The sequence below is a fragment of the Pipistrellus kuhlii genome, unplaced genomic scaffold, assembly GCF_014108245.1.
Source record: "Pipistrellus kuhlii isolate mPipKuh1 unplaced genomic scaffold, mPipKuh1.p scaffold_m20_p_6, whole genome shotgun sequence".
NCBI classification, from domain to species: Eukaryota; Metazoa; Chordata; class Mammalia; order Chiroptera; family Vespertilionidae; genus Pipistrellus; species Pipistrellus kuhlii.
This window is the reverse complement of record NW_023425562.1, coordinates 4,813,760-4,828,667: the sequence shown is the minus strand read 5'-3', so window position 1 is coordinate 4,828,667 and position 14,908 is coordinate 4,813,760. Positions and strand designations below refer to the sequence as shown.

Here is a 14,908-nt window from a genome sequence, read left to right as displayed (position 1 = left end):
AAATCATCATGTTGTACATATTAAATATATACAATTTTATGTATCAACTACACCTAAAAAAAAAACTGGGTTGGGGAGACAGACTTAGCTGCACATGCTGTTGGTATCCCACCCCCCACCCACATGCTAACTGTGCTTACCATGAAACCCTGGCTCTCTTCCTAAGGCTGTGGAAGCAAACTTGGTCTCCACATAGGGCAAGCAAGAGAATGCATGCCCCAAAACGTTCTTCAACCAGTGAAAGACAGGAAGTTGATGGTTAAATATCCCAGTGTTCTAGCAATTCCATTTGGGTTAATTCTAAGATATGTCCTATTAATATTTCCTGAACTATTCAATACTGAAACCCCAGTGCTGCTTATTATTATTATTTCTGTTGTTAACAACCCACTATGGAGTGATACTATTACAAAACACACACACAATTAATAGGAAAGTAAAATTAAGTAGTAAAAGTGAAATTAAAAATACAGAAAATACAAGCTCCTTCTTTTTAAAAGCTTAACCTTCATTTATGCAATTGTCTTGTCATGGACCAAGAATAGTTCACCAGTCAGTGCTGGTCCCTGAATCACACTTAGAATGACCCTGTTCTAAACTCCAGTTATTCACCTAGTTATTTTTCTGACTAGAGGCCCAGTGCATGAAATTCGTGAACTAGGGGGGGCGGGTGTCTCTCAGCCCAGCCTGCCCCCTCTTGCAGTCCAGCTCTTGGGGGATGTTTGACTGATGGTTTTATGGGGAGGGGGCCTAAGCTGTCATTCGGACATCCTTGGCTAGTGCTGCCGTGGAGGTGGGAGAGGCTCCTGACACCATTGCTGTGCTCGCCAACAATGAGCCTGGCTTCTTACTGAGTGGTGCTCCTCCTGTGGGAGTGCACTGACCACCAGGGGGCAGCTCCTGCATTGAACATTTGCTTCCAGGTGGGTCGTTCTGCTGTTCACCTGATTTGCATATTAGCCTTTTATTATACAGGATAACAAACCTTGTATTGGCTTACTTCTCTTGTCTGATTCAATTCCTTTCTTTCTTACCAGTGTGCCCTAAGCCAACTCTTAAACTACTTGCATTTGAATCCATATATCAGGGCCAGATAAACCCAAACAAAAAAATAAACCTAAACAAAAGTCTTACATAAAAATATTTCCTCTATGCTGAGATCACAAGAATGTTTTTCTTAAATTTTCTTCAGTGTTAAAATTACACACCTTATAAAATGTCTCCAAACCCACCAGCAATGGTGTTTTCATGTATGGTGTGAGGTAGGGATCCGATTTAAATTCTTCCTCTCTTTCCTAGGGCCACTTAATAAAAACAAAACAAAACAAAACAAACAAACGAACAAAAAAGCCCTTTATTTACTCAAATGGCCAGCCATGTCATCTTTACCTTTCCTCACATTCCCACATATGTATGGGTGTATTTCTAGGCTCCCTCTATTTTGTTTAATTGTTCTGGAATCTGCTAACTATCCTTGTGTTGAAACCACATCTTCTTATTAGGAAAGATTTGTAAGTCTTAATATCTGGAAGAGCAAGACCTGTCATTTGTACTTCTTGTTCGGGACTATCTTAGCTATTCTTGCCTTTTCTTCTTGCCTATACATTTTAAAATGAGCTTGTAAATTACCAAAACGTGTCTGATTTCTGTATTGAAATAACATAGATTATACATCAATTTAAGAGATAATTTATTTCTTTATATGTCTTTGTAATATTGGGTTTTCCTGCCCATGAACATGGTGTACCTCTTATTTAGGTCTTTAATGTCTTTCAGTATTTTAAATTTCTAAATACCATATATCTTATTGCTATTGTAAATAGCATTTTTAAAAATACCACATACTTGTTAGTTAAATGGAAATGCAGGTGACTTTTTAAATGGTGACTTCTTTCTCAAATGTATTTTAGTCTTTTGTTAATTCTAATAATATGTGTGCAAATTTATTTGGGTTACCTAGGTAAATAATCAGGGTGCCTGTGGTTAATAATAGTTTCATTCTTTTCCAATCTTTTAATTGTTGTTTAATTTTCTTGTCTCCAACCAGAGCCACCAATACAATATTTAGTGATAATTACATGCATGTTTTCCAATGTTAAAGAAAATGGTTTTGTTATTTCATCCTCAAGTATGCTGTTTGTAGGTTTCTTATAGTTATTACCCTTTATCAGCTTTAACTGATGCTTTCTCTGTATCTATTTCAGTAATTATATACTTTCGTCCCTCTCTTAGTTCGTTAATGTAGTGAATTACATTAATTGACTAATTAATGTTGAACCACTATTGATTTCCTGAAATAAACCAATCTTTCCCTAGTAAACAGTGCCAGATTAGTTGCTAATGTTTTGTTTGGGTCATTTGTAGCTCATTTCTCTCTCTCTCTCTCTCTTTTTCTTTTTCTTTTTTTTTTTTATAATAAGCTTGTCTGGATTAGATATCAAGGTTACACTGGTGTATCCCTATGGGTGATGGTGTGATTTGCCTCATAGCTTAACAAGATAACAAGATCACTTGAGCTGCTGTGCAGAGAAGAATACAGGGGCCAAGGCCTGAAGTAAAAGGCCATTTAGGAGACCAGGACAACAATCCAAGTTGGAAATCACAGTAGCTGGAACCAAAGAGCTAGCTGTAGAGGCTGTAAGAAATGGTCAATGTCTTGTTATATTGAAGGCTGTCAGGAGAAAGTACTGGTGGGTGGGGTGTGAGGAATGATCACAGCTGCTGCCTCCCACACAGCAAGGGGGCGCCAATCAGAGTGAATAAAGGGTAAAGGGTGTTCTCTGGAGTTGTGAGAGCCAGAGCCATGGATGTGATAGAAGCGAGGAATCAAGGGTTTTGACTCAAGCCACTAATAAAATGGAGTGGCCATTCACTAAAATGGAGAAGACTGAGCTTGGTGGTGGCTGAGGGATGATCGGGAGGTTAGCTTTGGATGTGTCTAATTCCAGAGTACTATTAGCAGCACAGGTGGTTAGGCTGAACAGGCAGTTAAATAAACGACTCTCAGAGGGCAGGGGAGAGGTCTGGCCTGGAAATAACAACGGAGGAAATATTTAGCATGCCGGTGGATTTTAGAGCCCAGAGACCAGAGGAAATAATTAGGAGGAAGGAGTGTGGATCGATGGTTAGCAGACTATGCCTGCAGCCAAAGGCAACGGGCTGGCTGTTTAGTAAATAACATTTTATTGAAACCCTGCTCCACTCATTCAGTTCTATGGTCAGGGCGAGATTCTTGAAATCGAGATTGCAGAGGTACTATAGGTTATTTTAAAATGTTCCTTTGCCCATGATGAACAGAAGTTTTGTAACGATCCCTGGTTTAGTTTTCCCTAGTTACATTACATGTCTGTGATTAAAAAGCTGTCTTGCCATTGTCTGATATTGACCACACACCACTTAACACAGGGAGTGCGTGCATTCAGTGCTTCCCATACAGACTCTCATGCAGCACACCTTCATGTGGCTGGTGGCACTGTCACCCCCATGTCACAGATGGGGCACTAACGTGTGTAGCTGCAACCAATTTAACTGAGGATGCACAACAAAGCAGTGGATGGAACCCAGATAGAGAGCAGACCCTCCTGTCACTGAGGCACTCTCTGAACCACCCCTTTCCCCATTGCCTGTGGGTTCAGAAAGGCTGAGGGGCAGTCACACCACTTGTGAGTGGCAAAGCCAGCAAGTCCCAGCCCCGGGCCGAGGCTTCTTTGCTGCACCATGCCCTCTACAGGTCAGATGTCCTCTACAATGAAGCAGAGTCATTCCCTTTTGCTTCAACTGGGTCTTCTTCTCTCTCTCATTGTAAGGAGAGAAAAACAAAACAAAACAAAACAAAACAAAAAAGAAAAGACTTCTTAGGGGGTGGGCTGGGGGGAGAATTCCTTCTTTGCTTTATCTTCTACTTCTGTGTTGTATCCCCCCCCCCCTTTTTTTCTGTATAATTCTTTAATGAATCCACATATATTCCCGTTACACAATTTCCTTTCTTCTTCTAACAGCATGGAACTTTCCATCCTTTTGACATAGTTCTACAACAAAGGTTAATTACTTTATAATTTCATTCTCTTAAAAAAAAAAAAAAAAGCACACTAAAATTGCTAATTTTAACTGTGCTTCTTGTCAGTGGGTTCATAGAAATTTACTGCAATTAAACCAGATGTTTTCTTGCTCCTAAAAGTCAGGTGGTAATTTAAGGGAAATTTTCATTTCAACGTAAAGAAAGGCAGAGAGGGATCAAGGGAAGGTCCTCCTCCCTGCTCCTTCATTTTCATTTCTGAAAAGTGGGGCTAATGATGGTGAACTTGAGGGTAGTTGTGGGAAGTAACAAACCAGCTTATGTAAAATAACAAAGTCCTTCAGAGTCAACAAAGGTTTCCCTTCCTGCTTATCTGTCTGGGTGATTTTCCCCCTTATTTTATGCCATGTTTATTACTTGAATGGTTTATTATAAAGAGAATCAGAACTTAAGAAAAATCAGAATAATTTGAAAATGGTTCAGAGGCCACCATTAATAAGACTGCTAGTGAGTCTTTTGGAGATAAGACAGATTGAGACAAGTCCAATCTACTTGTGTTTTCCAGCCTTGTGGGAGGAAAATACTTTTTCTGGGTAAATGTTTACATCTTAAGATGTCAAATATATCTTTTTAATGGAACTAGACACTGGTGAGTTAGTAAATGCCTCACAATAAGCTCTCTGGGAAAAACAAAACACCAATATTTTCGCCAACTTACATGGTGGAAATATCCCTTCCATGGCTAAAGTCAAGCAATGCATGTGATATCACGAAGCTCAGAGGCAGGAAGAAAGGCTAATGATCAGCTCTAGCGAGCTGATATGAATATTATACGTAGCCTCCCTTTCTTAGACAGTGTATATAAACAGGGCCCTGTGCTATCATCAAAGAGGCTTGAACTTTGATGTTCAGATATTCACTCAACAAATAGTTAATGAGCACCTAGCAAAAACTAAACATCTATATGCATACACACACAGAAAAAGCAGAGAGAATGTTAGGGAGGTTTTAGCCTGGTATAAGATTGTACCTTCACTAGTCAGGGGGGAATATCATGATAAGATTTAGGGGTATATTTCTTGGCCCTTCCATTTGATACTTGGTAACCTGATACAGGTTCCCGAAACTCTCTGAGCCTCAGGCTTCTCTTCCACACCAATGTGTGAACATCACCGACATCACAAAGTTTGGCACAAATTGCACGAATGAAGCCTATCAGCAAAATGCCTAGCTCATAGTTAGCATTTGGACACCATAACTGCATTTCTCCATGCCCTTTATAATATCTCCAGGTCACCTTTATAAACACAGAAAATGTACTGAGCTCTGATGGAGGGATGCCTACAGGTCATACTAACACATGCAGAGCTTCTTCCTGTTGGGACTAAATGACCCTGGGTGAATTACCTTTTGTCTTGCTGTCACTGCCTTTCATACTTCTCACTTTTCTCTTCTCCAGACCTCAGGGCTACCCCATGCTACCATACCTGCCCCTATCCCTAGCAACATGCAGCCTCATTCTGGCTTCCGGTGACCTGAGAAGCCAGTGACTAGGCCTGTTGGAAATGCATATCAAATACAGGTGCTCATTCCTGAGATATATAAGTCTTCCCTACAATTAATGCACATTTAGTATACTCAATGAAATAAGATATGGAGTATATGTGACTCATCATTTTATATATCAGTGGCAGTAACATATTATATACTATATTATTAATCAGAGTCAAATTAAATTTTTTATAATTATTATAAATTACATTGGAGCCTAAATGTCTTTATTGTAAAATAAGAAAAATATTGTTGTTTCCTTGTTCACATTTGGGGCTAAGATTAAATGAATCTGTGTCACTGGTGAAACTGTGGAATGATACATCTGAAGAAGAGTATGTCAACATCTAACAAACTGCATATGCTTTGACCCTTTGGTGCCAGCAATCCCACGTTTAAGAATTTCCCTTGAAAATACATCTCCACAAATACCAAGCAGCACGTGAACAAGGCTGTTTGCCATAGTACTATTTGTCATAGCAAATAATGGGAACAACCGACCTGTCCACAGGACCCTGCCTGAATACATCACGGCACAGCCACATGCTGAAGTCCCACAAAGGAGGGACACGGTCTACAAAGTGACATGCAGTGAGTTCCAGGATATATTAAGTAAACAAAACCAGAAGATGCAGAGTACATCTATTATGCTATCTTTTATATAAAAAAAATAAGAGAAGAAAAAATGGTTTGTCCTTTTTTTGTAAGATAAACTATAGGAGAGAGATTCCTGAAATGAATAAAAATGGTTACCTTTCAGCTCTGCTGGTGTGGCTCAGGGATTGAGCATCAACCTATGACCCAGGAGGTCATGGTTTGATTTCTGGTCAGGGCACAAGCTTGGGTTACAGGCTTGATTCCCAGTAGGGGGTGCAGGAGGTGGCCTGTCAATGATTCTCTTTCATCATTGATGTTTCTATTTCTCTCTCCTTTCAGGTGTAGACAGAAACAGTGGGGAAAAGGTAGAGTTGATGGCAATATTCTGAGTGCACGTTTTTATACAGTTTGACTTTTGAACCATGTGCCTGTTTTGATATTAAAAATAATGACCCTAGCCGAAACCGATTTGGCTCAGTGGATAGAGCATCAGCCTGCGGACTGAAAGGTCCCAAGTTTGATTCCGGTCAAGGGCATGTACCTTGGTTGCTGGCACATCCCCAGAAGGGGGTGTCCAAGAGGCAGCTGATTGATGATTCTCTCTCATCGATGTTTCTAACTCTCTATCCCTCTCTCTCCCTCTCTGTAAAAAATTAATAAAATATATTTAAAAAAAAATAATGACCCTAAATGAAAAGGATGAGAAGGAAAGCAAGGCTCAAAATTGACACACACAAATTGATAATATAACCAGAAAGAGAAAAGACTGAACCTTGAGCTCAATGTTTTGACTGCCCAAGGAGAGAAAAACTGGTTCATGGACTAGAGCTCGGCTCCAGCCTCTGCCTGTCGTGAGATGAATGAGGCCCACGGGAGCCCCTCTTCAGGTGATGGAACCTCATCTTGGTGGACAGAGGGTCCTGTACTCTCCCAGACCTTCCTTCAGCCCCGCAGCTCCCAAGGCAGGACCTCAGCAAAAGCTAAGACTGAGAACTGGTGTCTCGTATGCTCATGTTTTTAATATGGCAATGTCCACACATCTCTGCAGAGTAGGAATTAATGTTTTATTAATGCTGCTTAATTAAAATTTAATTTCAAAGCACTGCTGTGCTCACGTTGTTTTGATAAAGGCTTTGTGCATTTTTTTTCTCCTGGTGACGAGGAGAAAAGGAGAGGCGGGAGCAGGGCTTAAAGATGGGATTTGGGACTTGCTGCTGCACATGTAGGTAGCACTCCGAAAGTAGTCCATGGTGGGCAGAGCATCAGGGGGAAAACCACATGTCCTGAGCTGCTTCTGGATCAAATCTACCATTCACCTTCTGAGTCTTGAATATTCACGCTGGGTATCATTCAACACTGGCTCCTCCCTGTCTGACAACCTATGGCCAAGAGCTGCTAAGCCATCCTTGCTCTGCCTCTGCTTCTCAGGTCAGGCACTGACCACACTGCCATTCCTTGAGCATCTGGGTCAGTTTCTACCCCAGCTGACGTAGGTGCCTAGAACTCTGGAGAGCCTTCCTAGGGCAGGTGCTTGGTTTCCGGGTGGCTGTGCTAGAAGGTCCTTTGTCCATAGAATAATTTTTCCTGTGATTTAGTGCAAACATGACAGCGGCATTTATTGAAAACAACCAATCTGCTGGGCATTATTTGGATTCCTTATATACCATCCCTTTTTGTGAGCACCATAACCTAGGAGGCACTGGAGAGACTTTTATCTCCATGTTAGAGATGCAGAAACCCAGGCACTGACGTTCTGCCACTTGTCCCATGTGTTGCTTAACAAGAGTCCACCTCCTCAGAGCGGCATTATTCTACCTGCTGGAGGGAGGGGCTGTCCATCTGTGAAACAATGGGGCCAGATCTGGGGAAAGGTCTGGAAGCTTTATCAGAGGTCAAACTCAGGGCCACAGCTCCCGGCTGCAGAGAGAAGCTGGTGTTGGAGACCGAGGGGAACAGGTGTACAGAAGCAGAACACTCAGATCACCCGGAGAAGCTGACCCAGGGAGAGCTGTACCCACGAAAGGTGGAGGTTCACTGCAAGCAGGAAGGTGGGGCCAAGGTGACAGAGGCTGTGTCCCCACTGCTGCTTCCACCTAGAAGTAAAGTCTGCGGAGGGTTGTAAGGAGGAGAATGGATGCAAGGAAGAAGTTCCAGGGAGTCTGGAAGGGTTTGTCAGGAAGCTGGGCTGCGTACAAGGCACATTCTATGGGAACAGCGCCCCCTGGAGTTGTGCAATGCATAGTCTGCACTGAACACCTTGGAAAAGAGCAGTTGCAGAGGAGAGATTACAGAAGCAAGAAGAATAAACACCTCGGAACTGACAGAAACGGTCCTGGAGCAGGTCCAACATCCCCCACTGCTTCCCTGACTCACCGTCCTCCTCCGTCTGCACCACCAGCTCCTCGCTCTCCATCCGGCCTTCGGGGTTGGACAGCAGGAGCCGCAGCCGGATGGTCATGAAGGGCCGCAGGCCGCGCAGGGTGTAGTGGGAGGAGGTCTGGATGACCTCCTCGGCCTCGTACTGCTGCTGGTTGAACACGTACTGGTACTGCACCGTGAGGTTGTAGCTGTGGCAGCGGGTCACTGCGTAGCCGAAGGGCTCCCACTGCAGGGTCAGCTGCCGCGCCCGGATGTCGACGATCTCCACGTTCTGCGGGCCGTGCACGGGGTCTGCAGACACACGCAAGACATGAGAGGACACTGTCAGGAAAGTGGGGTGGGGGTCCCGTGGACTAGTGGGGAGCCGTGCTTCCAGCCTATCGAGACCATTCAGCCATTGCTTCATGGGTTTTGCTGCACAGAATACAATTTATGTTCCTATAAATCAAACTCCTTTCTGCTATTTAAACACAGGCATCTAAAAGAAACCATAACCATATAACAAGGGGAAACATGCATCACCTGATGTGAATAAGTGTTAGCCATCAAAATAAATGCAACATGGTTAAATTCTTTTTTTTAAAAAAATATATTTATTGATTTTCCACAGAGAGGAAGGAAGAGGGATAGAGAGCTAGAAACATCGATGAGAGAGAATCATTGATCAGCTGCCTCCTGCACACCACCTACTAGGGATGTGCCTGCAACCAAGGTACATGCCCTTGACTGGAATCAAACCTGGGATCCTTCAGTCCACAGACCAACGCTCTATCCACTGAGCCAAACTGGTTTTGGCCAGTTAAATTCTTTTAACGGGTTCATCAGGGTACCATGGAAAACCATCTTGGGTACCACCCACAGCACGCACAGCACTCGGAGGATGTGCTAAGGAGAAGGCTGCAGGAGTTCTGACCTGCCTTTGAAGAGGCCATGTCCTTTCCCCTGGAAACCAGCCCCTCTCTCCAGCGAGCCACACACAGGGGCACATGCCAAACATGGGACCAGTGCCCGTGCCATGGAATCTCCCTTCCTTTCATTCACAGTGCAACCTGCCATTTCCCAGCCTTCCACCCTCCTTCTCTCCTGTCCTCCTTTCCCAGACTGGCCCCTCCCGGGACATCATTCTAAAAGCAGGTCTGGTCACGCCTCTTTACACCCCGGGCTGTCTCCCACTCATCTCTCCCACTCATCTCTCCCACGGACTCATCTGCTCCCAGGCCCCCATCCAGAACATGAGCTCTGAATTACTTCATCATGAATATTCTGTTCCTAATGTATACAAATGAAATAGATGTTTGTGTACAAAAGAGATGATAACAAATGAAAGTGTCTTCTAATCCCCACAAGCAAAGCTTGTGCTAAGGTTTAGGGTAGGCAGTCATCAGAGCAGAAACACGACTTCCTCTGTCATCAGCAACCCCACCATGGCCACGTCAGAGAGTTCCCGGGACAGCAGCTAACACCGGCCAGAGACTGAATCCACAGATGTCCCCTCAAAGGACTTCACCAAGGTATGTAATCTCTGGGTGATTTTATTTATTTATTTATTTGTAAAACGGTGATTAGCAGCCAGCTTCATTCAGAGGAAAAGGGGAATCACATGAGATGGTGCTTGCAAAGCATTCAGAATTGCACCTGGAACTTAATACACACAATCTGTGCATGCATGACAGTTTTTCTTTTGCGGTAATAGGAGCAGTAATAAAAGCAGCAATAATGTTTCATACACTGCACCTATTCTGAATGTCTCAGACGAGACAGTGCCAGGAGCATCCTTATGCAACAGGATGGATTCCAGCTTCTCTCTGGACCCCTCAAAGCACAGGGCCAGGCTGCTTCTGCACCAAAGCAGCTAGAGGAAGGGGGAGAGGGGTTTTGATGCCGCTGAGTTTCCAGATCTGCCCTGAAATGCCTGCGACTTGTGCCAGAGCCTTACCAACACCACTCCAAAGCACCCCTTGCCTGAGGAGGATACCCAGACATGCCAGCAGCCTGGCAAGCCAGCGCAGACCTGCTCACGCACTGCTGGGGACAGTGGGCAGCCTGGCCCCAGCTCCACGGAGGAGTTCATGGTTACTCTCACAGCCCAATTATCCAGGTCCTTTGTGTAAAGGAGAGCCAGCCTCCCAAAGCAAGTGGGTGACTTTGAAACTGCGGCATTGAACAAGCTGTTGCTGAAGGTCCTCTGTGCTTAGCACACGTGGAACAGAAGGTGGGAAGTGCGGTCCCCGTAGTTGTGGGGGGGACAGGGGATGAGGGTTATGACCTGGTGAAGCTGCTGCTGCTGCTTGGCTTAACAGCTCCCGCTGGCAGGGGGACCATGTGCAAGCACAGGGACAGCGAGAGGCTCCCGAGCATCCCACTAGCGTGCCCAGCTGGAGCCGCTTTGTTAGTCCAGAGGCCAGAACAGCCCTGGCAGGGCGGCCGCCATCCCTGCTCAGAGCCCAGGGGACACTCCTCCTCAGGGAGGTTTTCAAAGCCAATGCCCAGCCCTGAGAGGGTGCCTGCCCTCAGACTCTCTCTCCACCTCCTTAGTGACCGAGACCAGGAACATTTAACCCCACTGCAGTCCAAGGTTGACCCCTGTTTTGTCAGATATCCTAAGATACACCGCAGCCGCCAAAACCGGTTTGGCTCAGCTGATAGGGCATCAGCCTGTGGACTGAAGGGTCCCAGGTTCGATTCCGGTCAAGGGCATGTACCTTGGTTGCAGGCACATCCCCAGTGGGGGGTGCGCAGGAGGCAGCTGTTGGATGTTTCTCTCTCATTGATGTTTCTAACTCTCTATTCCTCTCTGTAAAAAAATCAATAAAATATATTGGGGGGGGGGCAAAAAGATACACCACAGCTCATGTTACATGTAAGTATAGGATCTCCAATACTCACTGAGAGCACACACAAAACAAAACGCAGGCAGACACCTCTGATGGCTAGCAGCCACTATGCTGAGCTCTGTCATCTCATCTGCATCATCATCATGTGACACCACAGGAGAAGGACGGCCAGCCCACTCTACAGGTGAATAAACTGAGTCCCGGAGAAGCCCAGGAGCTTGTAGAGAGTAGTGAGACCAGCAAATGGCAGAGTGGGTTTTGAACTTGTGTCTGTCTGTCTCCACATCGAGTGTGCAAAGGAAGAAGACGCACCTGACAGAGGGCCTGAAAAGGGGATGAGCCAGGGCTTCGAGGGCACCTGGGAAAAGGCCTCTCCCTGGGCAGACGCCTGGCTATTGCTTTCTTGTATTGTTAACTGTTTCCTTATATGTTAATCATTTTGCATTGTGACAGGGTTTTTTTGTGCATGTGTTGTTGTTTTTTTTAATTTTTTAAATTCTCCACCTGAGGATATGTTTTTTTATTGCTTTTCAAGAGAGAGGAAGGGGAGAGAGAGAGAGAAATATCAATGTGAGAGAGAAACATGGACCAGTTTCCATAAGCACCCTAACAGGGGAACCCGCAGCCTAGCTCTGCACCCAGACCAGGACCCCAGCCCACCATCTTTTGTTGTTTGGGAGGATAGTCCAGCCAACGCAACCCGCAGGCCAGGGCTGCACTGGGACAGCTTTATGGAAACTGCCTCTGCTCAGTGCAAGGTAAGTTCCCGAGTACAGATGATGTCTGCTCCCTCTCCAGCCATGCTAGCCTGAGACCCAAAGAGGGGACTTCAGCAAATGCCAGTCACATGGATGCCAGTTGGGTAAGTCTCTCCATGACCTGTGCGGACGGCCCGGTCCTGGCCGCAGTCCGGAGGAAAGGAAGGTCTATGAGCTGAAATGGGGGCTCAGAGCCACACGGTTAAATGTGACGTTCACGAGGGTCCTGTGTTTCTGTGTCTGGTCTGCACCGAGGCACCCTGAGGGATGGGAACCAGGGGAAGGACACGAGCAAGGGGCATGTCACAGCCATCGGCACCCGGCAAGGCCTGGGGAGGCCACTGTGAGAACGCCCAGAACTATCAGGCAGGCGTGGCCTGTTCCTCAGGAGCTCAGGTTCTCCGCGGTGGGCGCAGACCACTGTCCTGTCCTCTCCTCTGCTCTCCGGCTACTACAGCATCCTCCCCAGCCACCGCTCACCCGTGCCGGGGAGCACGCAGACCTTTCTCTGCTTCTCCGAAAGGAAGGAGCAGGCAGGGGCCCCTTTTCAAAGAGGGCGAGAGAGGCTGCATGCCTGCCACCGCGCACAGACTCCTCCGGAGCTGGAGGCCGCGGCACGGGGACAGTCACTGTTCCTTCCGAAGCACCTGTGACGGACTGTCACGAGACACATGGGGACGGCGGAGCCAGACGGAGCATGGCCTGCAGCCAGACTCCGGCGCTCATGAGCGGCGTGACCTTGGGCAAGGGCACTTGGGCACTTAGCCTCCACTCCCTCGTCTGTAAAGGAAAAATTATGGCGCTAATCTCGGAGGGCCGCTAATGAGTATAAAATGAACTGGAGAGGGAGAGAAGGAAATTGCCTCTGCCTGACAGCGGACATCCCTTTTGGACGGGCGGGCCTCGCTCGGAGGGGGGCCTGAAGGACCTTGTTTGGAACGGAGGCTGCATTCCCAGGGCCTTGGCCCAGGGGCTCAGGGGCTCAGGCCTCGGAGGAGGAGGAGGAGGCACATGGATAACCTGGGCTGTTGGGATGGACCAGGAGAGGATGTGTGATTAAGATGGAAGATGGCCTGACGGAGCCGAAGGTGACTGCTCTCTGTGGGACTCCTGGATCTCCCACACAGTCCTCAGAACACAACAAACCGACTTGTTGCGATGAGACTTCCTGTGGGTTCGAGCAAGGGCTGAGGTTTGCGTGACTCACTCAGGCCAAAGGGGATGCCACCTGAAAACCCAGCCCCCAGAGGCAAAGGGGACTTGGCAAGGATTGCCAAGTGCTATCCCGCCTTAGCTAGGATGCTGGGGTCCTCCGCTCTGCGGGGTAAGAGGCCAAGGAAGTGTCAGTGCGCATGCACAAGGGAAGGAGCCGGGCCACCCCGCGCAGCGGGCTGTGTTCTGTACGTCCAGCAGCTCTTCTGTGGGAAGGGAGAGGCGGTGGCTATTCACTGAGCAGGAACCCGGGCAAGAAGGGCACTTGCAGGATGAGAACGCTGCTCCGGCTTAGGGGATGGAGGCCAAGGAAGGAACAGGATGTACCCAGGGCCACACAGCCAGGTCCCTGGTTCTGGGCTCCTGAGGCACTCTGCACAGATGTCCGGCCCACTGCTTGTTCCGTTACTTACCACTCCTCCCCGCTGGGAGGGACCCTGTTCTGCTTGTCCGGAACCCCCAGCACAGGGCACAGGGCCTGCTGAAGGCCAGTTCATGTTCGTTAAAACGAGAGGAACAGATGGGGGTCTGCCCTCTGAGCTGAGCCCACATCTCCAAGTTCACGGTCCCCGTTCCCTAGCCTCCAGCAGGCCACTGAGCCTTTGAGGGAAACCTGTCTGTCTTCGCATTCCAGCAAGAGGACATCCTAACATCCTAGACAACAAAGACTCGCTCTCAGAACCAGTGTGATGGAGGCATTCACACGTTCAGTCTGACCCCTACACCCCAGCCGCTGGCCACAGCTCCCACTCCAGGAATGCCCTGTGGCAGGGAGATGCTCGGCTCGGCTCTCAGTCCGTCCGGGTGGTGTAAACAGGCTGGAAACTGCTGACAGCGCCTGTGTGCGCAGCGGAGATTGGTTTTGTTGAATTTACTTTTTCTGTGTAAACACGTCCAAGTCTAGAGCTGTGATGCTTTCTGCCTCCAGATAAGGTCCCATCCTTAGGACCTTCTTAACAGCCTACATGCACGCCACCGAGAGGGCAGCTCTTCTGGGAGCCGGGGAATCATCCTCTGATGGAAAAACAAATTGCTCAGCCTCCGGGTCACGCGCTCGGTGCCCTTAGATGTGGTGACGGGGCCTGTCCTGAGCAGAGGGCAGGGAGGACCCTCTGATCCTCTTTGGCTGTGCCTCCTGGGCAGGAGTCGGGGGTCCAGTGTGTCCCCTTTCCGCAGGCTTCAGACACCCTCGCCCCAGTTCCCTGCCCCAGGGGCATCAAACGCATCGTGAAGCTCGGCCTGCGCTTTCAGCATCAGACTGCATTCCACATGTGTGCACCGTAGGCCCCCTGAGCAACCGAAGGATGGCTGTCTGGTGACAAAGCGGGGACGTGAGGACTGCAGTCTCGGGACACCTGAGGCCCTGTGTGGGGAGGGTGGAGTCAGGGGAAAGGAAAGGGAGGGGCCCAGGCCTGTGTTTGTGCTCTCAGTCCCCGCCCACCTGTGTCCTTGCAACGTTAGGGACGGGAGAACATGTGTGTGCACGTGTCTGTGTCTATGTGTGTGTGATGGACCGACTCATGTTTTCAGAGGCTGCTTTGCTTTTGCAGCTGCCTCTGGTA

The 14,908-nt window shown here is 47.5% G+C and overlaps 1 protein-coding gene across 12 annotated transcripts in view; it reads right to left on the bottom strand.

Moving 5' to 3' along the window:
* PTPRT (protein tyrosine phosphatase receptor type T) overlaps positions 1-14,908 on the bottom strand; it is an 845,125-nt gene that overhangs the window by 295,084 nt on the left and 535,133 nt on the right. For all 12 annotated transcript variants that reach the window (XM_045574406.1, XM_045574409.1, XM_036418808.2 and 9 more), the window contains exon 8: positions 8,537-8,833. In XM_045574406.1, coding sequence (XP_045430362.1) covers positions 8,537-8,833 — 297 coding nt within the window. The remainder of the gene's footprint in view (positions 1-8,536; positions 8,834-14,908) is intronic.